This window comes from Thunnus thynnus, chromosome 12 (genome assembly GCF_963924715.1).
Source record: "Thunnus thynnus chromosome 12, fThuThy2.1, whole genome shotgun sequence".
NCBI classification, from domain to species: Eukaryota; Metazoa; Chordata; class Actinopteri; order Scombriformes; family Scombridae; genus Thunnus; species Thunnus thynnus.
In genome coordinates, this window is record NC_089528.1 from 11,541,473 (window position 1) to 11,558,103 (window position 16,631).

At 39.5% G+C, this 16,631-nt stretch overlaps 3 protein-coding genes across 4 annotated transcripts; 2 read left to right on the plus strand and 1 right to left on the minus strand.

Moving 5' to 3' along the window:
- Window positions 1–485: 485 nt before the first annotated feature.
- abhd8a (abhydrolase domain containing 8a) lies at window positions 486–10,239 on the minus strand. Of its 2 annotated transcripts, none has more exons than XM_067605456.1 (5): window positions 10,173–10,239; window positions 3,627–4,459; window positions 3,296–3,466; window positions 2,915–3,131; window positions 486–2,782 (listed from the first exon to the last, which is right to left on the minus strand). In XM_067605456.1, the coding sequence occupies exons 2-5, from the start codon at window positions 4,448–4,450 to the stop codon at window positions 2,576–2,578; spliced, it is 1,419 nt and encodes a 472-aa protein (XP_067461557.1). In that variant the 5' UTR covers window positions 4,451–4,459; window positions 10,173–10,239; the 3' UTR covers window positions 486–2,575. The 2 variants fall into 2 exon arrangements, with proteins under 2 accessions (XP_067461557.1, XP_067461556.1); XM_067605455.1 differs by lacking the exon at window positions 10,173–10,239 and adding an exon at window positions 7,200–7,665.
- An 81-nt stretch (window positions 10,240–10,320) lies between these two features.
- Window positions 10,321–12,279, plus strand: mrpl34 (mitochondrial ribosomal protein L34). Its single transcript, XM_067605469.1, has 2 exons — window positions 10,321–10,468; window positions 11,492–12,279. The coding sequence occupies exons 1-2, from the start codon at window positions 10,413–10,415 to the stop codon at window positions 11,808–11,810; spliced, it is 375 nt and encodes a 124-aa protein (XP_067461570.1). The 5' UTR covers window positions 10,321–10,412; the 3' UTR covers window positions 11,811–12,279.
- Window positions 12,280–13,340: 1,061 nt separating this feature from the next.
- Window positions 13,341–16,630, plus strand: LOC137193976 (DET1- and DDB1-associated protein 1-like). Its single transcript, XM_067605471.1, has 5 exons — window positions 13,341–13,713; window positions 13,988–14,068; window positions 14,224–14,275; window positions 14,491–14,552; window positions 14,681–16,630. Exons 1-5 carry the CDS (start codon window positions 13,705–13,707, stop codon window positions 14,783–14,785), a joined length of 309 nt encoding a protein of 102 aa, XP_067461572.1. The 5' UTR covers window positions 13,341–13,704; the 3' UTR covers window positions 14,786–16,630.
- Window position 16,631: the final 1 nt, after the last annotated feature.

Here is a 16,631-nt window from a genome sequence, read left to right on the forward strand (position 1 = left end):
TACGGTATATACACATGTATATACACACATATACATAGGATGGAGGAGTGTGTGGGGTGGGATGGCGATGGTGGTGGGCCTTCACAGCTGTTTTATCCTGTTATACTCTTCAATTATTGCCACCAAAAATAGGTGGTGCTGCACAATTTCAAGTAATAATCATTAATTCATAGTAAACTTTGTAGAGGTTTATATGCAAATGTTGTTGTTACAAGATGCACTTTTAAGTGTTTATAGTTAAACAGCCCAGCTGTATAGACATCTAACAGATGAACAGATCTAGTCTACCTACTTTTTCCCCCCAAATTGTCTTTTTGTTTGTTTGTTGTTTTTTTGTTTTGTTTTTTGGATTTTTAGTGCCAATTACAAAAGTGTCATCTTCAAATTTTCAATTCATAATGACATATTGTAATTCTGTTACATCCAACACTCCCTGAGGAAAAACATACTACATTACTGCACAGAAACAAACAAAAACACCTGTAGACTGTGAACATCAGTTTTATTTCATGCCAGGAAAGGCACATTCATACACTGAATCCAACTGTTTTGATAGGTTATATAATGTTATATGCATCTACATTCAGGCAGTGCATATATTATGATTCCCATGAATAAATGCAACAGTAACATTAACACATTTTGTTAACCACAAAAAGATATAGCACATTGGAGCACTGACAATTTGTATATGCACACTTTTAGCATAAGAGGAAGTACATGTGCACCCTGTAGTCCATACAGTTTTACTGACCTTTTACATCAAAGGAGACATACGTATAGTACAGTACATTGCATCAGCAGCACTTGTTGGTTTTTGGAAAGGTCTGGCATCAGTGCCAGGTCAGTTTATTTCCACTCTATTTCTCCTTATTTTGTTCCAGTTGCATAAGACCGGTCATGTTGCATCCATTCTGTCAAAATGCATATATAACAGACCAACATGGTGAGTATGAATGTCCCTCTTTCTAAGGGGACTTTCTCCTTTGGCTGACTCATATTTGATTCTAAGCATTGGACACCCAGTTTCAAATTCACCAGTTACACCTTCCGCAACTGATAAGCATGGTCTGAGAGCATATTAGACTGTGCTTTAACTCGCACCTTACAGTCCCAGTATGGGACAAAGCAACACCCATGAATGAATGTCTTTCACTGAGCAATATGTTTAGCTCATTCTTTCAGTCTTACACCATTACATGAACAGGGTGGACTGGAGAGTAGTAGGGGAACACACTCTGGTTTTGCATTAATCAGCTAAGAGACACAACAGCTTGAAGTACAACCACAAATTATTATGGCAGTTGCTGTTATTTTAGATTAAAGGCAAAGTAATACTTACACATACAGAGGAACACCCATTTGATTAAAGAGAAGTGCACTAGGAAATTATCAATATGACAATATATTGCAACTCTCTCTTATTCTGAACTCATGCAGGGTCCTGGTACTTTGCATCCTTTGGATATTAAACACTATTGAAGGAGAATGGGCTGTTAGAATAAAGGAGGACAACCTTTTGGAATCCATGTCTGTTTTTGCAACCATTTCACATAGATCTCTCATTGAATATTATTTCATTTTCATGCAACTATGAACTGATGAATTGGTTACATTGTGCTTAACATAGACACACATAGCTTTTTGGTTTTAGAGTTTATATAAGAGTTCATTATATGGAAAATAAATGGCTCTAATTTGGAAATAGATGAGCCAATTTTATTGACAAAAGCTGTGACTGAGTCTTCATCTTTCAGATAGCGTACACTGCACAGTGCTTGAGTTAGTTATTGGGAGGCTGGATTGCAGGTGAGCCATGAATTAGTGTCTCTGCCTCATGCGTAATGTAATTTAAATATGCATTTAGTGCAATTATTAATTACATTTTGCATGTATATATCTACTGTCTTTAACCAATTTCCCACTACCATCCAGTCAGTTTTAATAATAAACTATCATTATCAACGCTTACATTTCATCATAAGCTGTCCTTCATCATCATACTGGCAAATCATACCTGTGAAATTTCTTAGTTTACTACATATTACTTTGCCAGTTTTCCATTGAAAGCAGATGTAAGAGGGGCCCGATGCTAAGTTAATAGCCTCTTCATAAAGGTAGAACAGAAGCTCTGCAGTACTTTACAGAATATGTAAGACAAAGGCAAGGAAATTCAGACACCATTTCTTGGATTTTATGCCTCTTGCATCTTGTAGTAGTCAGTTCTTCACCAGAAACATTTCAAACACAAATCACAAATGGACATAGTCCCTTTCACCTCCAGATGTTGTGTCATTTTGCGAACATCGTTTGATGGAGCACAAACTCAAATCAAAAAGCAAAGCGGAAACTGACTGTGTATTTGCATCCGTTCCTCTCATCTTTATGCTCTGTCCATCATTCTCTACTTGGCACAATGCCATAAGTCCTGCTTTATCTTGGAGCACCAGTGGCCGTCCGCATCCTTAAGATGTGGCCCTGTATATAACAGCTCTCAGCCTAGGAGCAGCCTTAAGAACACATGTCGAAAAAGGCCTTCTGCTTGGTTCTGTGATGAAACCAGACTCCTTGTTGGTTATTTGTCCATAAACTTATTGATTTTCATTGTCTGGAGAGTGTCACTGACAGTCTTCTCTATGTCTGTCTTGCAGCTGTCTTTTCTGGACATGTCAGGCTCCCATAGAAAGAACTCATGGAGGAGGGTGTTGACGGTGTCAGGACACTCCATCATGACCATGTGACTTCCTTCCTCAATTACTTTTAGGAATGCAAACAGGAGGATCTAGAAAGGCAGCAAAAAATGAATGCAGAACTTTACAATAGGTCAAACTAAACTACAAAGAAGACACTTAATCTTAAATACCACATCAGAAATTAACATGGATTCACATAAAAACATGAAAATGTGATGTACCTCTGCCATGCGCTGGTCCTCATCCATGGGCACAAACTTGTCACACATGCCATGAACCAGAAGGATGGGCACAGTGAGCTCAGCATGGTAGACCTCATCCCCCTCAGGCCAGTACTGGCCACTCATCATGGCACGCAGGACAAATGGAGACACATTGAAGGCATTTCCCTGCTTCAGCAACTGCTTTTCTTTGGCACCCTGACGGGCAAATCCAGCTCTAAAGACAGGGAAGCGAGAGGAGGTGTTACCTGGAATGCTAGAATGTTTTTAAATGCTTTGACACATAGCAATGCTATTTTGTCTGTGGTGAGGGAAGCTACTACAGTATGTGTCACTATTTCTAGTGGCAATTTTGGCAGAATATACAAATGCAGTTCTTACTTGAGGAAGCTCCATGCCAAACAGGGTGACAGACAGTGAAGGACACAAGATGGCAGCTGGAAGATGGAACAGAGGCTTGGCTCCAGAGCTGTGGGACCCCCACCATTGATCATCACCACCTTATGGACAAGGTCAGGATATTCGTGGGCCAGGAAGGTGCAAAATGACACTCTGCAAGACATAATTGTATGGGTAAAGGGTGTTAAAAACTATGAAGAAATAAAGTTTAAATCAGAGTAAAGAAATCACTTTGATCATCTTTAGATCTTCAGATAGATCCAATAGTTAATGATTTATAACAAAAGCATCTCACAAATCCTAAAGCACTCACCCATATGAGTGGCCAATGAGAATGTTGCGTTTACGTGCATATCTCTTAAAGATGGCACGCAGGTCCTCTGCCAGGGCATAGAAAGTATAAGCTGCTGCAATCTGTGGGGCAGTGCTGGCTCCATGGCCCGCCAGGTCCGGCGCAATTACCTCATAGCCCAATCGAGAGAAGAAGTCCAGTTGGCTGCTCCAAATGTCCAGTGAGCCTCCCACCCCATGCACGAAGAACAGCGCTACGTCCGAGTGCGTCCCTTTGCAGCTTGAGATCACCCTCTTTGAGTCGATTAGCACTGTGCGCTTGGGCTTACGGCGACGACGGCGAGGAGGTGGAGCAGGTTTCTGTTCCCCAGGGGGTGGAGGAACTGGGGGAGGTACAGGGTTGGGGTCAGGAGAAGAGGCCATTTCTTTGTAGTCAGCCAGCTCCACCTCCACAGTGCTACAGGGTTCCAGATCCCCGTCCTGACACTGCAGGATCTCAGAGTGCAACACATCACCGAGATTCTCAATCACCAGCTGGCCGTTGCGGTAGACGGTGATCTTCCTCTTGCAGTGGACACTGCTGCCGGTATTGCTCTCCTTATTATAATCCTCAGGAGAGCTGTCATCATCGCAGCCACTGTCCGTCTTCTCCTTGCCTGCAACTTGCTCTTCTGTTACTGTGGGCTGACGCTCAGGGATGATATGCCGCACCCGCAGGACTCTCCCAGGTTTCACCTCCACAAACTCAAAGCCATCAGAGGGTTCTGATGACTCCAGGGGCAAGACCAGACTGGCAGCCTTCCCAGTTAGGCAGCACAGTATCCCTTCCGTGATACTGGTCAGCATGGTGCTTCCCTGCATAACATCAATAACATCAAACATCAGAAATAATGACAAATACGTGATGCAAAGATATAACAAAGCTTATCATCACTCAGATGTTTAATTTGTAATATAACAAAAAACACATTATGTCTAATCACAAAATAGAGAAAGAGACAACGCCTGAATCAAGCAATAGGTTTGTGAGGCTTATTACCTGACTCTTTCAGTATTCATTATATGGAACATTTTACAGTTTTTAAATAGGTTCAAGTTTATTTCCTGATGCAGTGTTTGCAAATGTCAACAGCTCAACAGGAAGAAATTGGGACCCAGCTTGGTTCCTATGAAACTGGACCAAAGCTGTTTCCTAGCAACGCAGTTACAGTGAAATGGTCTTCTTTATCCTTTCATCAGTCCACAGCCAATGTTGAGTAAACTGAAACCTGCCAATAGCAAGGATGCTTTCCATTTAATAGAATCCAGACTGCATTGCAAATTCAAAACACCATATCCAGTGTAACTCTAGCCTTTGTAAAGCCTTCATAATACACTCACCTGGGTGAAAAAGCAGCTTAACATTCAGAGATCCCAAGTTCATGAACAGACAACATAAAAACAGCACTTGTCTCATAGTTTCAATGTCAGTGAAGACTCACTATTCACATGTTGACCTAGACGTTTGCTATTAATAACCCTTCCTTTTGACACGGTCAGAATCAGGATATATATAAATAGAAAACATCAGTCATTGGGGTATGACTGTGCATACAATATCTCTCATAATAAAAGGATAGCAGTTCCCTAAGCTATACTGTTTCCAATGGAGATGAGAGAAAAACAGTCTTTGTTCTCCTGCTCAGGTCCAGTCACAGCTGAACTGCATTTAACCAGTCATGCAAATAAAGCAACATTAGTCTTCACTTTGCATATGAAGGCAAACGGATTATCTCTAGGAAACAGAGTGGGAAGAGTCACATCTACATGGCAAGGCTTCATTGTTTCCTGGTTACAGAAACTAAAACAGAATGCAGTATATTGCAGAGAGGGCAGATTACAGTTTATTGCTCATAGTATATCATGTAACATGTTGTTTAGATCATGATTATGTTTCAGTCATGCTTCCGACTTCACATATTTCATAGGAATACATAACGTGTGAACATGCCAGGATGTTGTTGATATAAAATGTAATAAACATGAATGGATTGAAGTGTATTTGTTGAGGAACATCATCTCATCTGATCTCACTCAGATGTAGATTCATATTTTATTTTTAGCCATTATTCAGACACTATCAATGTAATAAATTCATAATGAATAGTACATTTGTATCTGTGATCTATCTTTTATCTTTAAATGAAGAGTGCTTCAGAGTCTGGCACTACTGCAAGGGAAAATTAAGCTTGTTTACCAACTGAATCTCCATATCTGCAAAGAAGAGTTCATTAACATATTAAAATGGATGAAGGGTCAATGCCTGAAAGACTGAATGGAGAGACCAGTATGTGTGTGCATGCATTATGTGTGCATGTGGCAATGCATCTATGTGTGTTGTTGTTGTTGTTGTTGTTGTTGGCAGTGGCAAGATGGTCTGAAGGTCAGTGCATCAAATGCTATCCAATTACACCCTGGAGCCGAGTGAATGTTGACTGACTGTCATGTCTTTCCACAGATATCAAAATGGAGAATCGGCACAAGAAGCAAACAGACACTCTAAACTGCAGCTGGATTCAGCTGTCACTCTGAAAAACTGCAGCAAGCCTCGTTTTATACTCAAAATGTGTTTCATATTTTGGCCAATACAGGTCTTTCATGCCACATTAACTACAACTGGAACATGATGAGGTAAAGGTGTACACAGTAGGGGGTCCTAAATAAGAGGTGGTCACTTGTGACAGTGGTGAACATTTGGCACTTAACCTTGTGTAACTGCTTGGCTGACCCTGACATGCCACCACACCTCATCAACACAAAACTAACTACAGCAGCATCCATCCAAAGCCCTATCATTTAAATCAGTGATTATCCTGCTGACCTACTATCAATAAATATGGTCAAGCAGGACTTGAATGTGAGTGAGAGGAGCACAGTGACCACTTCCTGGAATCCACAAACCCAAACAGGCTGAAGGTTACTCATCCATGTTAATTTTTGTCTGCATTGCAGAATATATAGGTTGATATGTCTGCCAAGTCTTACAGTAACACACATTAGGTACATAGTGTGCTGCTCTATATCCACAACATGGGTATACACACAGCACAGTGCGGTGCAGTCTGACATGACATCTGCGCACGAAATGTGTATTGCAAAAAATAAGCCCATTATATGATACTTTCTGTTAAAAAGGTCTAATGCACAAATGTCCTATTGCTTAGCTGGTTCAACAAGCTTATGGCTTTCAAAACATCACGCCATAACCGCAGTAGGCTGCAGGTTTCAATAACATGTCATAAATCAATCATATTTCTAATAGTCACATAAAAATAAGAACTATAAAAAATAAAGAACTATGTTACGTTACAATTGCAATGAATATGTCCAAATTACAGCACCGCATAACAAATAATTGAAAGATAAAAAATAGTGCGCAGGTTTAGGCCATAATTGCCTCGCTTATATTATCGATAGAGCTATTATTTTTGCGCTGTCGCAGGACAAATGCATGCAGTTATCGTGCACTGTTTATTGATGCTTATCATTTTTTCCCCCTTGCACAATAAACATTAGCTAATTAGACAACATAATGTAAAATAAATCGATTCCTTACCTGCAGAATTACTGATGATTAAGGTGATTATACGTCTGCACCAAACAGATGACAGTCAAGGGCCGACAAAACTGAACTGAGAGAAACGTTGCATTTGGTGCAACAATTTATCTATTCTAGAGATGCTGCAAAATAGTAAAAGCTTCTTATTAGCGTCATTTGACTGCTACCACAGAGCACGAGGGGACTTGGACTGATGATAACGCATGCATCCATAAAAGTGTGCCAATTGCATTTCAGTAAGATACCCATAACGACTGCAAACGGCGATGTTTTTTCTCCTTCAGCATCCACTGCGCACCCAGGCCAGACCCTACCCAGCCCTGCTGCCCTTGTATCCGCAGCAGTCTTCGGGCAGTTTCCCTCCTGAGTGGCAGTGAGCAGGGCGAATAGAAGACAGCTGAACGCTGAGCTGAAGCCAATGGGAGAGTCTTGTTTCCCTGTTGCTAAGGCTGACAGAACAGCAAGATGCGTGCGTGCGCGTGTTTGCGGTCAGGGAGACAGATATGAGGGGGTGACAGAAATGATAAAATGATGGTCCAGCTAATTTTCTAAATAGGCTAACACATGGCCGTAGTGAGGCCTATGCGATCCCATTTCAGGATTTACACTTGATTTTAAATCATCTTAACTGTCTCATCGTAAACTGTCACCTAAACACGTGTTTGGCTATTGCAGTTGCTGCAGCACTATAAGGAGACATGACCTTTAAGTTTTGGACTAAGATGTGCTGTCCCTTTGGTACCCTTGAACTCACATAACAGTTCCAGATCAGCACTGCTGTGACTGTCTGGTGCCTGTCACAGAGTAGTCCAGCTGTGACGTTTATGGGGCGGAGTGTGCCAACAGCTGTGTTGTCTGGTGTTGTTTGGCAGGCGGTGTAAATAACAGTAATTGTTTTATTATTATATGCACACGTGTTTTTAAAAAAATCAATTATACAAATTAATCAATTGAATGGCAATTCATACACAAATCTTGTATTAAGTTTTTCTCAGTTTGGCACAATTCTAAAATGACAATAATTCTCAGTACACCTGATTTCTCATCATTTTCATACTGAATTAAAGCACACTGATCTTCAGTATACTCAGTGATTCAGCGTGTGAGTCAAAATGGCTTCTCAGATTAGGGCCACATGTGGTTTATTTGGTTAACTTGTGGCGGACATATGGTGACCAGGAGTGGACTGCCCATGGGCCATCATTCCATGTTGTAAGTGGGCCAGAACTGGACCAGAATAATTTTGCTATCTGGGAACATACACAGTGTGTAAATCATAGCTTTTCAAATATGTATTTGTATGCATTATATGTATGTATGTAATATGTATTGTATATGTATTTGTAAACATCCCAGCAGGGGGAAGGTGCCACCACGGAAAAAGGTTTTTCCCCCACAATGTATTATAAGGGCCATATGACCAGATGTGATTTTAATTCTGGTGTACATGACTTTTACTGTGCGGTCCAACTGTAAACAGTACACTGGGAAGGTATATATTGTAAAGCCTTTGAATAAATACTTAAACAGGTGTTTGTGTGTCAGGAGTTTTGATGGATACTCTTCAGCTGGCTGTAAAGGATATTTGACTTGGGGGTCACTGTATGTAAGTCTCAATGATGAGAAACACAGTTTTGGTAGACTACTATATTGTTATATTGACACAGCTGTTTTTCATTTTGACTGTTGTGTATTAAGCAAATGAAGGGGGATCACAGTTTGGCAGTGATGCACAAATTGATTGAGTCATTTAATTTGGGCACAAGTTAAATTATGTCCCATTGCAAGTTAAATGAAGTGCTGTGCTGCACTATATACATTGTTTTGATGACTCCACTTACAATAGTGTATTGAGAATTGTAAGTGTTTCAAAAAATTGGCTTAAGCAATTGAAAAAACAAACAAACAAACAAACAAAACCCCAACAACATTGTGAATAAACAGTAAGTTTATGCCCTGAGTACAACCTCTCAGGCAACACTTCCTCTTCAGGAATAATTTGTAAATGAATTTCATCACATTGTTGAATTACTGTGCTTAAGAAAGTAAGATAAAAATTTGTAAATTTTTTTTAATTAGCAATCAGATTATAATTAGTGCCTGTACATAATGAGTTTTCTTAAAGATCCCCTATAGACATGTTTCAAGATGTAAATACTCTACTTTGAATAATAATTTGTGTCTGATATGGTTTTTCCACAAAAAAGTTCAATTATCTTGTTAAAATCCTTCAAATTACACATACTCCTTCACCCTCATTAAAAATTCCAGAATCTATAAATAAGAAAATAAATTTCATTTCTTTTTCCCGCTGGACACAAGATGTCTCCTACTTCAACGGTCCATTCTCAGTGTTTGTGCACTGGAAGCTTCAAGTTTCCACATCACACTTGTGTAAATTGAATACTGGACCAGGATTGGCTTCCAAACTATTTGTAATGTCACAAATCATGCTCATAGGCCCACTCCTGGACTTTCAATGAGCTCAGAGAAACTTTACACTTTAAGCAGATGAATGTGAAAACAGCCTTCTGTACATATATCATTTTGCACAGTGAAGCACAAACATCAAACTGAAGGAACAAGAAGAAAAACATATTTTTGAGTGGAGGGAGACTTTAATAAACCTTCATGCAAGTTCTGAATTGATGTCCTCTTTGTCTTTTCTTCTACATAATGCAGGGGTGCTCTCAGAGATATCTATCCACCAAGCCATTTTTCTTTAAGCCAGGTATTTAACTAACTGATCATAATCCCCTTCCTTTGTTGAACTTGTTGACCCAATACTATTTGCTCTGAGGTCACAGCAAGGCAGGCAGTAAGAACACTTGGTGATTAAATCTCTGGAGCTGAGAGAGGAAACCCTTTTCATAATTACAAAAAAGTGGTAAGGTGCAAGACAATATCCCTTATTTTCAAAGGCCAATGTTGACAGGTATGTCTCGGGCTGCAAACAAATCAAGTGTTTACCTTATGCAGCGTCTCCCGTCTGGCGGACACTAAAGCTTGAACCGTTTCGTCGGTAAACTGCTTGACATTTAACCTGACAGGCTAAACTCAGGGTAAAGAGTACAATATATATCCAGCTAGAAGCATTTCAATTGGCTAAAAGGTCCGAGCCAATCACAGTGCTTCATATACAGGGGTCGGCTGGCAGATCTGTGACATTCAGTTTCCCCATGCCTGTGTCAACTGTGTAAATATCTCAAAATGAATACTATACTGTCGTCTTTTGCCCGACTGCGTGGAATAACCCACATTAGCAGGTAACACAGTTCATGTATTTGTACATTTGGTTTAAAGGCAAAGCCAAAAGTGTTTGTTTAAGATGCTAACATTGACATGCTAGCATTAGCTCAGCGGTACGTTAGCGTGGCTCGTTTATAATGAATATGCAGGTAGATAGCTAAACTACCCACTGGCTGGAAATTATATTTAAGTGATAGATAGCTGATCAAATCATACCTGAATGGCAGCTAAACAAACCAAAACACTTGCGACCCTGCATATGAAACTTACTTTGTTTAATAGCTGTCATAAGTTACTCAAAGGCTTTTAGGAGGACACCTACATGTTGTGTTTGTGTTATCAAAAGCTGCTGTCACTACGACAACCACGCCAACACGGTCACTCGTTAAACCGAAACACCGGCATATTGTAGCCTTAGCACGCTGTGGGTTCGTTATTTGATGACACAGCCTCATTTATTCCTAACGTAACCCCAATGGGCAAAATTAGAAACCTGTTGTATCCACGGAGGTAATGTGTGATCTCATTTTAATAATTGGCGAAAACCACTCTTAAGATCCACATCTAAATATGGTGAAACAGTCAAGGAGAAACCCTGTTCTCAACACGTTTACATCAAAGAAAGATCCACATTTTCCTTCTCTTCTGACACATTTTCCTTGAAATATTAGTTGTAGACATAAATAATCCCTCCATTGTATCAATTTGCATCTCTACACATGTTGTGTTTTTAAATGACCTCTAATTGTCTAATATATTGTCTTGTTCTGTAGGACATGTCATATGTATAAAACAGAACTCCTGTGATGAGAGATATAGAATAAGTGGGAATCACAGGATGTTATGACTTAAAGTAGCAGTTAAAATGTGTTTTCATCATTATATTGATGCAAAAACCAAGGCACTGGATCAGTACATGAGACCCCACACATAAATTGCCTCAACAAAATGTATTACAACTTGAGTGCAATTACAGTGCTTATGTGTTGTGTTGGTGAAAACCATTTGTTAATAGTATTTTTTTCAATTTGTCCTTTCAGCATTCCTGCAGGGAACCTTGCAGTAACTGGCAGCACTCACCTTAGATTATTTAGCAACTGGATTATACCAAGAGCAGCTGCGGGACCTCAGATTTCCAGATGTGGGCCACTCTCTTCACAAGCTGAGGGTTCAGGAGTGTTCCAGCAGCTTCCGTGGCAATACCAGCAAGTGCGAACACGGAAAAGAGGTACAGAGTATCAGCCCAAGAACATCAAACGCAAGAGAACCCACGGTTGGATCAAGAGGATCAGCTCACAAGGCGGCATTGAGGTGATTCTACGGCGCATGTTGAAGGGACGGAAATCACTCACACATTGAAGGTCCTTGTTGGAAAGGATGACTGGTGGTTGACCTGTAAGACTTTCAAGACACAGACTTTGGTTCTGAAATGCTGGAGGTGCTCGGCAAGCAACGGAGAACTTGTGTATTGGGCTAACTGGTGATACTGGGTGTGGGTTGGGTTTGGCATTCCCAGTTCATTGATAATGAATGGAAACTGTCCTTCCAAAAACAAGTTGCTATTGCCTTGAGTGAAAAGAAGCCTGGTAGTTTCGCCCAGTTATATTTGCCTGAATACAGTTTACCAAATGATACTCAACATCTCCACAAGGTTTGGTTATAATCATTAAATGTTAACAGATCGATGCATTTTGTGCTTGTGTGAAATCATTTGGTTCAAAGTCAAAATGTGTCTTTGTGCAATCCTACAACATCTGTTTTATTGTTCTGTAATAAATACACCAAGTTCTGTGTGACTTGGAAATAAAAAGCACCCTAGCAGAATTTACATGATGTGCATTTGTGTTTGTTTTTTTGCTGCTTCAAGAAACAGAAATTTGACCTCCTGTTGACTTCATGTTCAAGGAAGACTTTATAGATACATGACTGTTTTCAAGATTGACTACCACCTACTAATGGTGACTAAGTTGAGGTTTATTGTACTAAAAGCAGTTAAACATGAAAAAGAGTGTCAATTGGGTATTTTGTCATTAAGTGTGAAGATTGGTGGTTACTTGCTTATCAGAGGAGCTGGGGGAAAGAACTGGTTTCTGATTGGGTACCTGTGGTCCATCAAGGGACCAAGAATTCAGAATCAGTGGCACTTTTTCACAAACCAAGAAACTGATTGTTGAAAATGATAAGTTGTGGCAGCTGTTTTAAGGAAGGTACTGCTGCAAGTATGCATTTTCAGATTCTGTATCTCTTGGCCAATTTTTGCATTACATATCAATAATTAATGTGCGTTATTTACCACTGAATGACAAGTAATTAATGAATGATAAACAATTAACAAAGTAGTTTAAGCAATATTATTTTTTTTATCAATCATTTATTTACTCAGTTTTGCTGTCAAGTAATTAGAGATCTGGCATTGCATTAAGTGTGACATTTTTTAAAGGAGTTTGACTTTTCGAAAATGTTATTCATCTTCATCTTGTAGTTTATTAAATCTATATCCTTTTTTAAAACTGTTGTTCACCTTGGAAGCCTAAACATCCAAGTATAGGAAGAAGAAGAAAGACATATTAATGAGGAGAAGGGGACTTTAAACTTTACTCCTGTTTTCATCACAGCTTCTTGCCACAAAGCCTTTTTTCCCCTTACCACTAACCATCTCACTCTTCGTACCTAAACCTAACCAACCTTACCACGAAGGTAACGAGTATTAGCCAATCAGACGCAGAGTAGGGCGGCTCTTCTCGGAATGCGGGTGGGAAAAAATAAGGCTGCCACAACCCCCCCTCTATTGGGGGATTGACTTGAGCTGTTACATAATCTCTTTCTAGCCAATGAGCACATCGCTATTCATTCTCTTAACGCTGCTACCACAGTTCAACCAATCAGGTACGTTGGATCTCAGAGGGTAACCGCCCCCGAACAGACAAACAACAAAAATGGAGTTGTGAACTAGTAGCAAGTTAGCTTCTAAAGGACATTCAGTTTCTGTTTTTGTGTGAATAATTTGATATCAACGGGAGTGTATAATAGATTAAAGTAGCGTGGTTCGATCATATAGAATTCATATGTCGTTAATGTATTGCAGCAGTCGCAAGAAGCTGTCGAACTGGTAAACAAACCGGTATCTTGTCTACGACAAAGACAACAAGGCTCAGTGGCTAGCTAGCTAGCATCTGCTCGTTTTCACCAGGTTTTCACTCGCACGGCGCTTAACCTACGTAGTTACCGAAAGAAGAGCCCGAGTCCGACAGACATGGAGAAGGTAAATTCACCGCTGGTTTTGTTTAATCGTAGGTGTTATCTTAAAGAGTTGGTTCTTATCGGGTTGGTAGACATGTTGCTTAAGTGTTGCAAGTAGCACGTACTGTTTATGCCTTCTCATTGAACGTTGTCCAGGTGACTGTAAGGGGATGAAATTGTTTTATGCTACCTTGTTATGGCCTAGTTTGCCTGACCACCTGTGACTTCACGCTCATGATAACTATAGTAAATGAGAAGTGTTGCTGTTCATATTTTCTGTTCTATTCTAATCACAGAGTGATTTCCTGAAGGGACTACCTGTCTACAACAAAAACAACTTCAGCAGGTTCCATGCAGACTCTGTATGTAAAGCATCAGTAAGTGGTCCTATGTGTTCCCAAAATGTTGACAAATGTTGTCAAAATCACATGTCGTCAGTTCAAGAATGTTTTGTCACATGGTCGTGCTGCCTTGTTGTCTGAGGTAATTCTAGCATATTTATAGACTAATGTGGATTTCAATATTGTCTTAGAACCGTCGACCATCTGTGTATCTTCCAACCCGGGAATATCCATCAGAGCAGAGTAAGTACATTGACTTTTTGGGTTATTTACAGAGCAGAGGGAACTATAGTTCTCTTTCTGTTTAATCTGATTTAAATTTCTGTTTATATCTCAGGAAAAGGTTATACTCCAAGCACAGATCACAATTGTTTATGCATAGGCATTGTCTCAATTTCTGGCATCCATTACTTTGTGTCTCTCATGATCTAATCGGTGTCTCTGTTGTTTCTCCTCAGTCATAGTCACAGAGAAGACAAACATCCTACTGCGATATCTCCATCAACAGTGGGATAAAAAGGTAAAGGTTTCTTAAGAGAGTTAATGTCGTGGGAGGTGAAAGCTAGCGCTAATTGTATAATTTATGACAGTTGATATCTGTGTTGTGGTTCACAGTTTGTTAAATGTCTTTATTTTTTACTTTATCAGAATGCAGCAAAAAAGCGGGAGCAGGATCAAACAGAGGGGGAGAACACGGCGCCTCCGCGGAAAATTGCCAGAACCGACAGTCGAGAGCTGAACGAGGATTCATAAAATGGTGTGCTGTACTCCCAGCAGAGACTGACTTACACAAACAAAATGCACACTCACAGATGCAGGTTATAAATATGTTTGCAAAGCGAGCCTTGACACTGAAGCACACAAGGATCATTTCAGACCACAGCTGACATGACATTAAACCCAAAGGCTTCATTGCAGCGTTGGTCATTATGTTTGCATTTGACGTTGGATTTCCTTCTTAACCAAAACCCTTTGTCATCAGTTTATGTACTGCTTTCACCCAGTATTTCCTTTTACTTCCATCAAGCCACACTTCTGCCTCAGATTTAGTCTTTGTAGTTTTGAAAATAACAGGCATCTACCTCCTTATTCCTCGACCCCTCTGGTTTCCATTCACTTATCCTCGCCTTTTGTTCTTTTGAACGTGAAGCGAGTAAATCCATTGCAGTTGTGGTTACTTATACCATCTCCATGATATGCATGTTTTAAGTTTATATCAGTGATTAAGCGGCATGCCATCTTTTGCGGGTCCTACTCCATAAGGACTTTTTTGTTTTGATTATGTGATGACATGGTCTGAAAAAATTATTTAAGCTCATCTTTTATGTGATTACTGTCCTTAGAGTAAATCAAAAATAAAGCAGCACTGTGTTAGTTGCTTAGAATTAAAGATCCATTCAGGGTTTCGTTATGGACTGTGTTGTGGAAAAAGACAGAAGTGCTGAAAGAAATGTTCTCGTGTTTCCTTCTGATGAATAATGATTTATTGCCTTAAATGGAAGCGAGTGTGTTTTCACTATGTCTTAGGGTGCCCCCTTGATTTACATTGTTGTTTCAAATGAAAAAATGAACCACCGTCGAGTTGAATGGATATTAGTCTGTCCTTTCAATAAGGACGCATTCAAGCCAGTACAGTCATAATAGAGGATGCAATCTCTTTTGTCCAGTGTGACCTGCAGATTTGTAGCCATATTCTGATGCTTAGTACTTTTGAGATCACCACTTAATAAGCAGTGTTCGTATCTTTGTAACGGCAAGGTTAGCATAATATTTTTACGGAATAGGTGATGACTGCAGATGTGTGTAAATGTACACTGAGCTGTACTAATGTGTAGGCTAATTGCAAGGACTGCTTTCAACCTTGTTATAAATGTGCCATTCACATTTGCTTAAACAGGTTGATCACAATGAGGGAATGTGTGCTTGGAATTACAAGCTTTTGACAGCAGGGCTAAATAAACACCCTGTCTTTGCTCCATAATGCTACACAAATGTTGTATATTTGTACAGTATGTATATTGTGATTATTCTGACCTTTTTATCAGGTAACAAAGACTCACTCTAATTTTGTCTTCCCCAAGTCAGCCATATTGTAATTTCACTTTATTGAGCCACTTTGTTCTTTTCGCTGGAGTCATATAAGCCAAAGTTGGGTTGACACAAAAATATTTTTTGAATTTGCTGAGGCTTGAATTCCTTTATTGCACCTTTTAGAAAAAATACTTTTTGCAAACATAATAATCTGCTGCAAATTGTGTTTGCCACGTTTTCAATAATGTTTGGCACGGCTGACAGTTGAGTCTATTAATGTACATTTTTATGTTTGTCACAGATTCCTGTTTAAAGGTTATGGAGTATATGTTCAGTTTGGCTGCTCATATAAGTTAAAACACATAGAATACACATCAAGTTTCACATCAAGTATGACTTTAAACTAGAGACATGCAGTGTTTTTATTTTCCCTACTCTTCCTAGAAGATTAACAAAGAACATCAAATTGTCATATGGTTTGTATTGCATCACCAGATTAAGTTTGGGATATGTTTACTGTTTAATGGTTTGCTTTGAGTTTATTGTATAAATGTATTGTCAATTTCAG